Here is a 14,983-nt window from a genome sequence, read left to right as displayed (position 1 = left end):
GGCACGTGCGAAAACGTTACAGATGAATCGCAAAACGACGCTTCGAGTATACATACATGTGAAAATCCACAAAAAAAAACCAAATTTTTTGGAAATTCAGGGATATATTTAATTTTTTGGAAATACCCTTTTACGAGTTCTATTTTTTCAGTGTACCTACATGCATTCTTCTTGACTCTGCGACTGTTCAGGTGAAAGTCTTAATATTTTCTTCTCAAAACTGCCTGATGAACCGAATAAAAAATGTCTTAATCCCAAATTTCCAGATAAATTAAAAAAATTTCTCTGAGTTTGGCCTACAGTACAAAAAAAAAATTAAAAAGGCTCAAAAAAAGAATGTTTCTCACGAGGCACCTCCTGCATACATACAACGACTCACAACAACAAGGCTTGAGAATTTCTCACGATTAGAAGAACCATCGAGTGATAAATTGTGATAAAAAGAAAAGAAAAATGACCACAGATTGCATCAAATCATCTTTCCCAAATCGTCGACTGGAACGATAACAAAATGGTTCTGGAATCAAGTGGCTGTACATTAGAAAACGCACGTAGGCAGTCCGGGACGCGCGTACGCTTAAATTATTATAAAAAAAAAAAAAAAAAAAAAAAAAAAAAAAAAAAAAAAAAACCGAATTGCTTCAGGCTGTTGATTTCGAAAAAAAAAACCACCACCACCAAAATAACCTCAATTACCATCAACCAGTTAAAGATCAAAGCATCAAAACAACAACAAAAAAGAGAGGGGAGGGAATGCCATGCACGATTGCCACTACATGTACATACTATATATACGAAGCGCCAATAATCGGCATCATCGCCATGACGGCGGCGCGTGCTCGCCTCCCCCCCCCCCTCTCTCTCTCTCGTTTCGCATTAATCCCCGAGTGAGTACCAAAGACCCCTAAGAGCGAGTGAGAAGGAAACCCTTTTTTTTTTATCTCGTGTCAGAAAGAAGCACGCGCCAACCGATCCTCCATCTCTCTCTGACCAAGCCTTTCGCTGCCGATTCCACACGCGAAGCGAACAGCTCCCGAGAGAGTGAAAAGTGCAAAGGTCACTCTCGTGGTGTGCGTGCGCGGGTACAGCTCGCGTCTCTCTCTACAATCGCTACATCAAATCGACGGTTGTCCCGCGCTACAGAGACGCTAATTTTCGAACCTCAGTGGTCCAGAGGATGCTATGACACCCAAGCGGTCGCTCGCGAGTGCAGATGCGGAGATCCGCGAAGGTGCCGTCGACAGTTTCAGCTGAGGGACGATTTAGTGACATTTGTGACGGGTCGCCGTGGTTGTTTTTTTTTTTTCCCTCCCACCCTCGAAGTGGCTAACGATGCGGGAAAGCGAGTCCCCGCGAGTCTGAGACAATCGGTACCAATAAGCCCGCGAAAATGAAAAACATTGTCCTGATCGGTGCGTGGCTCGTGCTCGCGGTGACCGGGGGCGCGTTCGGCTCGTGGAACCCGTGGAGTAGCGTCTGGACGACGCTGTACCCGAACGAGCCGGTGGCGGTGGTGGACGAGTGCACGGCTTGCGCCAAAAACAGCGTGGACGGGCTCGAGCACGACTCTATACTCAACGAGCTGAGGATCGAGTACGTCAAGCAGCAGATACTGAAGAAGCTCCGGCTGGACAAGCCGCCCGAGGTGTCGCTGAGCCTGTCGACGCTGCCCAAGCCGCTGGTCAACGGTCACGTGCTGGACTTCAAGCCCGGCGAGCCGCTCGAGCCGCAGATACCGGCAGAGAGCTTCTACGGGAAAACCAACCAGATCGTCGTCTTTCCCAACGAAGGTTAGCCGAGTGATGGTCGATTTTTTTTTTTTTTTTTTTTTTTTTTTCAAGGCATTTTTTGGCGTCCGATAAAACCAAAGGGAAAAACTGGTACATCTCGTCTTGGTGAGTTAATAAAAATGTAGACGTGATCGTGCGAATCTCTGTCGGTGGCCTTGCGGAATGTATTTTTCTTGCACCCTACTTACAAGTAGTGGTGTTGTATTGTCGATGTAGCAGCACTGATATCTAAGAGAGAGAAAAAAAAAGAAGAAAGTTTCTCAACTCTTTGTAAGTTGAAAAGCTTCCTTATAAATGTTTCGCAATAATCTTTTTCTCGAGTGCAACGTGTATTAATTTGACACGCCTAATGCATAGGTTTATGATGTCTAAGCTCTATTCTTTCGTTTTCATTTTTATAACAGGCTAATCGTATTGTTTTGCTCGACAATGAAACGATGAAAAAAAATTAGCCACGTCATGTAAAAGTCGGTCCTGGGTTTTATCCACAAGCACAATAAAGTCCTTCGTACAGATATTTTTAATTATATACGAATAAGTTGCTTCGTAGGGAATTTTATAATCTTTCTGATTTTGTAAGCTAAGTGTCCTGGAACAGCAAAAAAAAAATTTTAAATCAACTTAGAAAAAAAAAGGTTTCGAATAGATTCTTTTGTTACGAGGAAGCAAAAGTATCGATATTCTCGTAACCGAAAAAAAAAAAATGCCAATGTCACCAGTCTTACGTGCAAAAAAAAAATAAAATCAGAAGCCCAGAAATAACTGCAATGTCGGCTGTGAATTATGTTTGAGAAGTTAGAAACGTGAGTTCAAAACAAACGGCCAACTTTTACGAAACAGCTGATAAGAATAAAAGCTGTTGCGCCGACGTGTCCCAACTCTCGCAGCAACTTAAATTGAATTCAATCGTTTGATGGATGCGAATGAATTGCTCTCTGGCTGATGTATACGAATCTTAACCTTAAATTTAAAAAAAATCTTGTGCATTGCTATTATGTGACGAACACAAAGAAGAATTATTCTTTTTACATTTTTAGATGGTTCAAAAACCTTAGCTGGTCTCTGTCTGTTAGTTATTGATTTTCTTGACAATCATTGGTAATCATCAGAAGCTGATACCAAAATCAATTGAAAATCCTGACAGAGCAAAAGATAATAGAAAATTTTTTATGTATCGGTTGAGACCTTTATCTTCTATTAACCCATTAAATTATTGTATTTTTAAATTAGGATATTTTCAAAATAGTATGAGACATACTTCCAATTTCTTGATGGATACGTAAGTATATCAAGCGTAGTAATATTTTTTGTATTATAATTCGTTTTTTTACAATTTTAATCCAAATTAATTAACGAAAAAATGTTCCTGAAAGCCATTTCAATTCCTTATAATTTAATAATAAAAATCATTTTAACGTTTTGTAAAAGTATAGTAAAAGTGCCGGTTAAATCCTTGCTATTATCGCCACATAAAACAAAAAAACTTCGTTTGCTTGTAAATTTATTACACGAGAATTTAATAGCAAATTCCAAGTCACCGCAACATGATCATTAACGCGTACCCAATTCACAACGGTATTCTAATATTACACACGCATCTCGGTAATTTCGATCTTAATAGTTTCTAGCTGCCAGCAAATTTCACTTTTGTCTGTGTATTGGTAATTAAATATGAAATAAGTGAAATTATAAAGATCTGGTTTTGTTATGTACAATTAATCTTAAAATAAAACTTGCCTGACTAAATCTTGTTTTTACTACTGAAGGAGGTTCGATCCCTTCCTACAGTCAATGTGCCGTTTTCCATACTTTGATACTAATGTTCTCTGACTCTCTAACTCTCGTTTGAAAACATAACCTTAAACAGTTTATATCTGTTTGTTCATTTGTTTCTTATATCATAAACTATCCTGCCACCTTTTATGGAATTATATGAGATGGTAACATTTTCACTAAAAGTTTAGTGTAAATGAGTGGGATAAAAACATTAGTAGTACTCAGTAGTACGATACCCTATAAAAGCTCACATATAAAATGTTGTTCAATACTTAATACCAACTACTTCGCTCTTTCTAAATTTTGGCGGCGTAATCTTGAAGGCTTCGTTTAATTATAAAAAAATTTAGGCAGACCCTCTTAATTAAAACGGAAGATCCGGCAATTAGCAACAATTACTTGAAAATGAGCAATATTAATGCGTGATTACAACATTTTCACCCTTAAACTCGTTAGCATCTTAATCGGACACTCCAACCCGGCCGAGTTATCGGCTTTGCTGCTCTCATTCCGTGTGTTGAAAGTTCGGAGAGTTCCGCCTTGAGGAGGTTCGGGAGTATCATTCAGAGAGGCGAGGAACGGGGAGTCCCCCCTGCCCGAGCATCTGGACCCCCTTTACCGCGCAGCTCCTCTTGCACTCTACAAACTTGAAACTGTACGACTGTAACTGCTTATATTTTTGAAAAATGCCTGGCAAGGCTTGATTTTTTTTTGTCGAGCATCTTCCTTTTGTACCAAGTTATCTATGAAAACATTTTTTTTTATTCCAACACATTTATAATATACCTTGATTTGAATTAAAAGGCAAACCTAACCTTGCTCTCTCATAAGAGACCGTGTTCAACTGTCAATATTTCATAATTTTTAGTCTCAAAAATTTCCCCTGGTGAAAAATCTGAAAAAATTCTTGTACACTCCTAATATGCTCAAATATAACGTACATTTTTTTTGGCACGTTTCTCCATTTTTAACTTTTTTCCCGAACCTCCTTAAAGGAGAAAACCAGCGATGAGCAAAGGCAAGCAAAATAGTACATCTCGAGTTTGTCAATGTTTTACGAAAAAAAGCTGACCGTGCAACTTGTTCGGCTGGCTTATCGAGATGTTTGCGTCTAGTACGAAAGCCGATGTTCGCGTGTTGTATCGTTCGAAGATCATTCGATCGCGTTCACATGTCCAGGGGTTATAATTAGTCGTGTTCATTGAGCTCCGACTACGTAAAGTGATATGTTTTTGCATCGTTATCTTGGATGAAAATTCATCCCGTCGTGGAATTTGCCATCGAATCTAAACCAAATCAAATCCTTCAATGTCAATAGTTTTAGCGTGTGCAATCAATCAAATGAATAGTTTTGTGCTATTATTGAACAACTGAATCACTTTCAATTACATTTTATGAGCCAGTTAATTAATTTTCATTCCAATGACGTCGATCCTTCGTATGTGTTTCAGGTATCCCTTATTCGAAAAAATGTCGGCAGAGCTCGAATCACATAACGGGTTTCAATCCGGCGGTGTGTTTCACGTTTTTCCTGCCGAACGAAATGCAATACGTAGGCGTGACCTCTGCTGAGCTCTGGTTTTACAAGGAAAACGATATAAACGACAGCTTCAATCAGACGTTTGTACTCTCGGAGCTCGACCATTGGGATCAGAGAGGCAGTTTTGAAAAGAACACCATCATGGCTATTTTCGAGACTACGACAGGAGGTAAGTCACCATGTATATGTTTTCAAAAATATGATAACCATCATCCATGCACATGTACCTATCAATTTTTGATTGTTCTATTTTCGTCTTGTAATTTATCCAATGGCTGATTAGTTTCATTAAATTAACATTTGCTTACTGCTTATTGAGTTTTTCGATAGTAACTGCGGTTGTGAATACATTACAATATGGTCTGAAAATTACGTGAACAACATTTCCTCGTTCTGACGAAATCGATCATTAAGTGCAGATCATCGATTCTTGAAAAAAGAATTGTTGAAACCATTCAAGACTTTAGGTTAATTGTGCACTAAAAACTATTTGTAATATATATAGTACGTGCCCACGCATAACCTAAATGTGTCCAAAAATCTAGATTATTTTTTATATAAACACCAAGATTAATGGACTTTCTAAGACACTATTTGCGACTATATTTTAAAAATAGTTTAATTACCAATACTACGAAAATTTTTGATTTATTTTTAAACATATTACGATGGTACAAAAAGTAGCTGGACAAAAAAAGTGATTTATACATTTACCATAGAAATTCTGTTTATGAGTGTTAAAAAAATACGCGCATGAACTTTTCGTTCCTCGTTGCTGTGCATTACACAAGGCAAGTGGATAAAAACATGAACCATAAAGTAGAAATAAAGCTCTTGTGGTTGTTTTTTTTTCTTCCTGTCTTTTATTCGTGTTTACGCTTTATAAACATTACCAACACATTGTGTTTCATATCATTACATAGGTGATCAATCATTCGGTCCTGATTAGTGTATCATTTAATGAAAGGACAGAGTTCAAAAAGATAATAAATCTTGCATACATCGCTTTCTCACACAATGTTGTCTTTATTTTTTTTTTCTTCTTTTGTACAGTTTGCTAAGATCCCTGGCTTTACCAACAGACCGATAAACCAATTGCCTTTTCCTTCTCTTTGCTTTTACATGAAATAAAAAAAAAAAAAAATGTAATCCGTCAACCGATAGGGGTTTGTAGGGTACATACTCCGCTCATATGGCCGTGATTTCAAATCCATCTGCTCTTTTTGTACATATTACAGTGTATCGTTGCATCATGCCGATTTCATCACAATAAACACGTAACATGTTTTTCAGTAAAGCCCGAAAAACAGCAACATTTTGACAAAGTCATTCAAACACCAGAAAAATTAGTTTAAACATTACTAACGCCAGAGCCAACAACTAACAGTGGAAAGCTCCCTCATGTGTGCATGCTGTGGAAAATTTTCTCAGACACATAACCTCTCAAAGTCTCCATCGAAACCACCCCCAAATGTGTCACTGATTGTCTCCACAATTGACAAGAGCCCCGAAATAACGATTGCTCCAGAGGGCTGGGTAAAAACGGACGTAGGGTTCCCTGTGCGCAAGTGGGTTGAGAAGCAGCGGCTCAACCACTCGATCCAGATAGCTTGCAGCACGTGCACGATAGAGCGCAACACCGCCCCGGTTTCGCTGGAGAAGACCCTCAAGCCTTTTCTGGTGATACAAACGGAGCCCTTGCCCCAACGCTACAGGCCGAAACGCAACTCCAATTGCCAGCCTGAGTCAAAGGAGTGCTGTAGGGACGAGCTTTACATCAGCTTCGAGGACATTGGCTGGAACGACTGGATACTACACCCGAGCGGCTATCACGCCTACTTTTGCCGGGGGTCGTGCTCGACCGCCGTTTCTCTAACCATGAGCGGGACACATCACAACGACGTTATCAGGGTAAGTGATGTTATGCTTTTTTTTTTCCTCATTTTTTCGCAATAAAATTACATTTTTTTTAACGACTGGATTTGCGTTAAAAAGGTCGCAAAACCATTTCATTTTCATAGTGATAAAAGTGTCTAAAACTTCCAGAGAGCACTAGAAATTCATTGTGTAGTAGTAGTTGGCTCTCTTAATTTCGTAAAATGATTAATAAGTCACGTGTAACATCTTGAAAGTGTATTTTATAGGTTAGAACACCTCGAGGAAGTGCAAAAGTGTCCTAACCTACAACTCCAACACTAATTAGACAGCCCTCGCTCAATTTTTTAACCAAAATTCTTTGTACAAATTCTTGTAAGACTCTACGAAATTTTTTACAAAAAATCTTGCATCATTTTGGCGTGTGTGTCCTGCAGAAAATTTTTAATACCAAAAATTTGATCATACGTTTGGCGAATACTATTATTGTCACAGCTATTATTGTCATAGCCAAACCAAAACTGGGAGGTTCGAGAAACTTATTTAAAAACTTTACAAAGACACTTTGTGATATTTTACAAATGTTTGAATTATCATGCACGATCAATGTCAAATGTAATAATCGCGCAATGAATCCTTACAACGATTTCAACTAAAAAAAATTTGGTAAGGGGTTCATCTAGTGACGAAAATTTTGGAACCATAAAATAACGTTTGATAAATTCTACTTATTCGTAACACTATGACTTGAACATCGCACTTCATGTCAAAATAAGGTAACACCATACAATCAAGACACACTTCACGAAGAATCAGTTCCATTTACATCACCACGAAATTCACGATATTTCGCATTCGGAAGCACATAGGGCTCGTGCAGTACACGACACGTGCACACCTTAATATTCGGGCGAAGAGGAAAGAGAGACAAGCCCCTGACACTTGAAAGCACGACGCGTGCGTTCTCTTGCATGATTAATGAGACAAGACATTCGCTCGCGTAAGCTCGATGCCGTGACGTTGTTGTGTGTGGCAAATGAATTTCAAAGATGACGATGATGACGTCGTCGACGACGTCGAGATCGTTTTCAGCAACTACTATTGTTATTATGATCGCCACAACTCGAGTACGAAACGACACTTTAACGGAGGTGAATTTGAAATTGGAGCTTTTGTCGAAATTGACGGTCGGTCTACTTGCAAAATTACAAATTAAATGAAATGTAATAGTCGCGTTTTTACGATTAATATTTATTGGTACACAAAGTAACATATAATCGTATACGAGTTTGGTGTACTAATTATCGGAATCACGCTAAGTCCATACAACCCACTGTACGAGGAAATAAGCAATAATGGAAGATTTTTGATCAGAGCTAACAAGTGTGTTATCCCCTGTTTTTTTCGCTCACTCGGCAAACCCGTGGTTTTCTACGCTCGTGCTTTCGTTTCACAACCACAAGTCATCGTTAAAGAAGTAACAAAAAAAAAGGGGGGGAGGGGAAGCAAAGATTGTAAAAATTTTGTTCAATTGCAGAGGTTGTTGGCACACGGGAAGTTCATCCATCGGCGAAACGAGATCGTCCCTTGCTGCTCGCCCACGCAACTCTCGCCGATCCAACTGCTGTACGTCGACTCGAACAACACCATAACGCAAAAAACCCTACCGAACATGGTTGTGGAAGCTTGCGGATGTATGTAGCCCAATGTCGAGAGCTTGCAATCATTGGTTATCGATGTGTGATGTCGGACTACTTTTTTTTTTTTTTTTTTTTTTTTTTTTCTTTACCATATTATGGATTCTCAATGTTACTCGTTATTTGCCGGCAATCGATGGTCTTCCGCGAATGCAATGAACTTACTTGCGAGAAAATTATTGATAACATGTCAATGTCTCCGACCAAAGCAGTATTTCTTCGATCCACATAAAATACGTACATGTACATCTACTTGGACGTGAATATCAATATCAATTTAATGCTCGTATCTACAAGTGTGCCATGAACAAAAAAATTTTAACGCAAATAATGATTCATGTTGCGTCAGTGTTGTTTTCTATCTTGTTGTTTAACGATAATGCTTGTGAGTACAATTATGTAATTTTCAGGGTTTTTGTTTTCGGTATCGACGACGATCTACTTCTTACTGGATTTTTGTACATCTACAACCATAAAAGTGCCACTGGCTTATGTGGCTAAATTTTTACGGCAAAACAAATTAAAGTAGGAGTAAATTGTGGAGTACTGATTTGCTTTCTTCATTATTCACAAATTTAATTGAAGTCAAGTTTATCTTTGTTGACTTTAAGTATTATGTCATTTTTGAAGTGATACTTTTCACTCGAAGACTACACTTATTCCGAATAATTTTTGGTAATCAATTGTCAAATGAAAAGTAAATAAGATAGAAATCGTCTCAGTATTACACAACTTTAAATTCGTTATCGAGAAGAAAACTTATTTCTTCAGCAAATTTTTTTTTTTTTTTTTTAATATTCAAACCGCCAACGAATGTATGTATTAAAAAACATACGTACCGACTCGAGCGACTTAGCCATACGTGATATGGAAATAGTTGGGCTGTCGAGATGATCAATGCAAAAGATAAAAAAAAAAAAATCATGTTATCGTCACTTTGTAACATAGAATTGAGATTAAAGTTAGGCTCTACATGTATTTATTTTTATTTTGTTTTTTTTTGTTTTTTTAAGCTGTAAATATCCATTAATAATCTAATTTGTTCTTCGTTGCGTAACTGCTTCTTTGTCCGCACAGTTAATTCCGTGTGCATATATATATATATATATATACATATATATATATGTATAAATACGTTCAAGGATAAGCAGCTGGCTTCGCGAGCGAATTTCGGGTACGTCATAGTGACTTTTTTAATAATAATTAATAAATTAACCTTAAGGCGTAAAAACACATATTTTTCCTTCTATATTAATTCGATCTAAATTTAACATCGCTATTGTATTGTCTAGTGAACTGACAAAGGAATGCGCATATATATTGTTATTAACGAGGCTACGACTGAATTTGTAACCTCGATGACGAGGATATAGCTGTAGAAGGCAAAAAGAAAAAAAAAAAAAAAAAAAAAAAGAAGAAGAATAATAAATAAAGTTGCCAATGCAAGTCAATTGAGCAAATTGAACACAAATGCGAGTTACTTGTAATGAACGATAATGCATTTTTATGTTCGCTAAGAGATGCGTACTTAACTGTAGTTGGCGAGAGAAAGAGATAGAGAGAGGGAGAGCCAATTTGCAACTGATAAATGCAAAACTCCGCACTACACGTACTATAAATCATATTTAATTTCCTACTAATGAACTGGATTGCTAATTAAACCAGCATTTCAAACAATAAATGTATTTTCATTTTAATCACTTACATGTGTGCTATATACCTTATCATTTCGACACACCATTTAATATATATAGCTACATTTTATTGAAAAAAAGAAAAAAATGCTTTTACTTAATGTGTTATGAATTTGTACTAATAAGTGTGAAACCCTTTGCGAAATTTCCTTTAAAAAAATCAATTTTATACTTTATTAATTCGATAATATTGTTTACTTTCACAGTATACGTGACAACATGAGAAAGAGTATATGTTTTCGAGATATGCTCTCTGGGATCATCTCCAAAAATAAAACCATCGATATCACACATCTTGCACGTGATGAAAAAAATAAAAAGCAAAGAGAGAACATTGGCATGTGGGAGTACATGTTGGCATTGACTTCAATATAAGCACGTGATGTTCCTCCGAAATTTCACGTGCACCCCAAAGTCAAGCGATTATTTTAATAAAACACGAATTGCCGGGGAAAAATGTTAATAATACATCGATGGAGATATTTGTATAAAGTACGACCGGTCAGTGAGTTTGCGTGAATACATTTTTCGTTTATTGCACAGCATTCCGTTACCTTTATGAACTGATTTTTCTTCTACTCCTGCTACAAATTTTTACTTATTCACTCAATCCCAGGTAAAAAATTTTTGCCTTTTTTCCACACAACACAATATTAACCTCTTCTTTGCATTTGCGTATTTTTTACACATTATATATTATATGCTTTGGAATTTCCTTAACATTACAGTGAACCTGAGAAAAAAAAACGGTAGCTTGTTAAATAGAGAGGAGGCAAAGCAGCTCATCCACGAATATTATGGACAAATTATGTTTACTAGTCCAAACGATTGCGAAACAATGCGAAGCGTATTTATATTTCTTAAGAAATGAAACTTATTGGAATTTAGGTATGCACGTGTTTTTCGTTGTTTTGCGTACTATCCAATACTTTGGTCTGAAGCAAATATGATAACGACCGCTCGTATACATGAAAAGTCGAGTTGACTATTTTCACAGCTTGGATTATTTTTCCAGTATTTCTAACGCAACGCTGATTCCCTTGTTCATGATGTCATCGACTCGTCATGACTTTCGTCAGGTCGGCGTTGCCATGCCCGTCGACGTGCGCCTAAACAAAAGCCATTATTATGCGATTAACATTGTTTGCTTGCTATAGTCGGATATAGAAAGCACTTTATCGATTGTTCACGCATTGTATGTTTCAGCGTTTGATTTTACACGTTGTTATTTCATTTTATAATCCGTGAAATTTAGGAGCATCGAGCAGAAATTTCCTTTTCGATTTTTCCAAACCGTGCAGTTACGTACAACGCGTATACATACATTTGAATTTTTTTTTTATCGTACAAATATAAAACGTGAGGGCTTCAAGAAGTTTATTTTGAGGAAAAAGTGATTGAATCAAACAATTGGACTGAACGAGTGCTTGGACATCAACCACGACCGTTTCTGGTACATCTACTGAAAATTCAAACACATTACGGTAAGTTTTTTGTTTTATAATTTTTGAAAAATTGCGTTTTACTTTAAAAAAACATAAATACTTGATAATGTCAATTTTAATAGATTAAATAGATAGTTTTGCTTCCATAAAAATAAAAATTTCGCAAAAAATATATTGGTATTTATTTAATTTACGTAGGTAGGTGTTTTATTATTATGATATTATGATACACTTATAGTTTTAACAATATTTATAAGTCATGGTCATTGATAATATGGCAAATAAAGATAGTACGTTAACAATTTTTTGTGCTAAAAAATGTGAACGTAGTGTCCCTGTAAAAAAATAAACGTTAGATGTTGAGGTTATGGAGCAGAAATTGAATACCATGTGCTGGTCACGTTCAGATTAGGTCATAAAGATTAGAAGATGACATTGTATTTCTTTTTTTTTTTTTTTATAACTACTTTTCAGTTTGTTTGAAATAAAATTTGCTGCTTTCTGTACGCGAGCGTACTTTTTTTACAACAAAACTGGCTGATAATATTTTATGAAAGACAGTTTTTCTCCATTATACTTGGATTTCTGATGGCATTTCGTTTAAGGAAAAAGTCTTACTTATTTAAACTATTTAAAGTTAAAAACGTACACCAAGCGTGTTGGTTTTGATTTTGAGCTTTTTTTTTTACATTCGATGATGGGTGATGAAATTAAACGGCTCGAAGTTGTTAATTTTAAACTTGATGGAAAATTAAGTGATTTTTAATAATTTGAAGTTAAGCAACAAAAATTTTTATTTTTATTTAGTTCATACAATACATGAAAAAATCCACAAAAAAATCTTGTTTTTGTCCCAAATTTTAATAAAAAAATTTTTTCTGAGGTACACCCTTAAAATCGGGCTCAATTTACTCGTAATGTAATTTACTATGAGTTGAAAAATTTTTAACACGGGTTTTAATGAGGGTGACACTCTGTTCCTGCGGATTACATGTTAAAATAGTATCTATAGATATCACATGTATAGGTATACATATACATCACGATAAAAGGGTGTCACCCTTACTAAAACCAGTGTTTAAAATTTTTTCCTCGTAGTATATGGCATTACGAGTAAAATGAGCCCGGTTTCAAGGATGTCCCTAAAAAAAAATTGTTTTTATTAAAACGGGGAACAAAAACAGGATATTTTTTGTGATTTTTCTGATATACGCTTAAAATAATATTTTTTTAACGGGAGAAAACAAAGAATCTCTCAGATCGCATGTTTATCGATTGCCTGCGACTCGAAACATTTTTCATTTTTACTCCCTAGGTGACTAATATACTATGCCTCTTTTCATGTGTGAAACAGTATTTTATGCATTTTATCAAGACACAAAATTTTTCTGCTTTAATACAAATTACGTACCTCTACAGCAATAACGTTTTTTTGCTTTTTGTTGACAGCAAAAAAAACAATTGTGTACGAAATTCACTTTCATCTTTGAAGAACAGTATCATAAATCACAATTTAAAAAATTATAAAAAAAAAAAACCGAAAAAACGAAAAATATTAACAGAAGGTCAAGTTTATATTGTTATAACTGACTGAACTCTTTGATATCCTTTGGTGTTACTATGTTGAAATGCCACAAACGGGATCTCTGCCACGAAAACGGAGCTGGTCGAAGTTCTTTAAGAAAATCACATCTTTGCAATGAATGTGGGAAAACTTTTACAAGGTTACACTATCTCCGGATTCATAAACTTATTCACGCAGGCCAATACGGTGTGGAGTGTTCAGTGTGTTCCAAAAAATTGAACAATAAATCTTACCTTAAAAAGCACATGCTCATCCATACGGGGGAGAAACCCTACAAGTGCACGATGTGTCCAAAAAATTTTACATCTTGCACTACCCTCAAACATCACATCAAGACCCATACAGGGGAAAAACCCTTTAATTGCCCAAATTGTCCAAAATCCTTCATCCAAAATGGTAATCTCAAGAGGCACATGCGCGTCCACACAGGCACTCCTTATGGTCGTTGTACCATCTGCCAAAAGCCATTTAACGACTCGGACAATCTTAAAAAGCACATGAGGATCCACACGGGGGAGCGACCCTACAAATGTTTGAAATGTCAAAAGGATTTTATGTCTACTGGTGGTCTCACAAGGCACAAGAAGACTCACGAAACCCTTTGAGTGCTCAGATTGTCCTGAATTTTACAACCAAAAAGGCAATTTCAAGAGGCACACATGTGCACCCATATACCATGTGGTTACTGTACCATCTGCCAAAAGAAATTTACTGACCCAAGCAATATTAAAGTATATAATTAATATATGAGGACTCGTACAGGCGAGCGTCCCTACAACTGTTCAGTATGTCAAAAAAGTTATACCACCTTTAGTTACTTCAAGAGGCACAAATACCATATCCACATAATTTAATAAGAGCGTATACATCATACTGTAATATAATTATATTCTTTTCTTTACTTGAGTGAGTCTTTTTTCACAAGAAACACAACAGATTTTTAATACAATATATTATTTTTTCAATTTATTTCAATATTAGTTGTTTAAAATGTTAATGAAATTTATTACACCTTCATGAAAATTAGGAAAAGAAAATGTATTCAGCCAATATGTAATTGTTTTACAGATTTACAAACTTTGTAACATAAAATTGTTTGCTAAAAGTTTCTGTATCATCTTTGACTAAACTTTTTTTTCATCATCTTTACTACAATGTTTCCAAGTAAATACCATTTTACAAATGTTCAAAGAATAAAGCTCAAATCAAAGTGTGTCCAAACATTTTTCTTTTTTCAGATATTTTGACACTTGTAAGTATCTTGGAAATTTCATCTTTCTATGAATTGTAATGCCTTATTTTCATTAAAAATTTTTTTGTTAATATCCGTGTTAAAAGTAGCAATAAAAAAAAAATCTAGAACAAAATTAATAATCATGCACGATATTTTTACCCTAAGAGTTATGATTCAAAGTATAAAAAAAAAAAAAGAAACAAAAAAAATAAGTTCTTCTTTTTAATACTTGACAGCTACAAATAATTTCCTAACAATACATCAAATAACATTAAAATAATAACGTACCAATAGAAGATTTCCTTAAAAAACTTAAGTTTAACACGGAGCTTGCAAAGAGGTGAAAC

At 35.8% G+C, this 14,983-nt stretch overlaps 2 protein-coding genes across 2 annotated transcripts in view; both read left to right on the top strand.

Annotated features, from left to right (window-relative positions):
- Nucleotides 1–1,133: 1,133 nt before the first annotated feature.
- daw (activin beta chain dawdle) lies at nt 1,134–9,380 on the top strand. Its single transcript, XM_014357134.2, has 4 exons — nt 1,134–1,790; nt 5,018–5,275; nt 6,635–7,017; nt 8,519–9,380. The coding sequence occupies exons 1-4, from the start codon at nt 1,391–1,393 to the stop codon at nt 8,681–8,683; spliced, it is 1,206 nt and encodes a 401-aa protein (XP_014212620.1). The 5' UTR covers nt 1,134–1,390; the 3' UTR covers nt 8,684–9,380.
- Nucleotides 9,381–11,428: 2,048 nt separating this feature from the next.
- LOC106642379 (uncharacterized) overlaps nt 11,429–14,983 on the top strand; it is a 113,473-nt gene continuing 109,918 nt past the window's right edge. Inside the window, exon 1 of the mRNA XM_014357144.2 lies at nt 11,429–11,856. The gene's annotated coding sequence lies outside the window, so the exon portion shown is untranslated. The remainder of the gene's footprint in view (nt 11,857–14,983) is intronic.

The sequence above is a fragment of the Copidosoma floridanum genome, unplaced genomic scaffold (assembly GCF_036245765.1).
Source record: "Copidosoma floridanum isolate Cflo_tuat_1 unplaced genomic scaffold, Cflo_Japanese_pri ptg000025l, whole genome shotgun sequence".
NCBI classification, from domain to species: Eukaryota; Metazoa; Arthropoda; class Insecta; order Hymenoptera; family Encyrtidae; genus Copidosoma; species Copidosoma floridanum.
The sequence above is the reverse complement of the archived record's forward strand: the minus strand, read 5'-3'. Positions and strand labels throughout refer to the sequence as shown.

Bases quoted from the DNA above. Each gene is read 5' to 3' on its own strand.
- daw (XM_014357134.2), top strand. From the start codon at position 1,391: ATGAAAAACATTGTCCTGATCGGTGCGTGGCTCGTGCTCGCGGTGACC. The intron at 1,791-5,017 runs GTTAGCCGAGTG...TATGTGTTTCAG, and splicing joins CGTCGTCTTTCCCAACGAAG to GTATCCCTTATTCGAAAAAA. The intron at 5,276-6,634 runs GTAAGTCACCAT...CGATTGCTCCAG, and splicing joins TTTCGAGACTACGACAGGAG to AGGGCTGGGTAAAAACGGAC.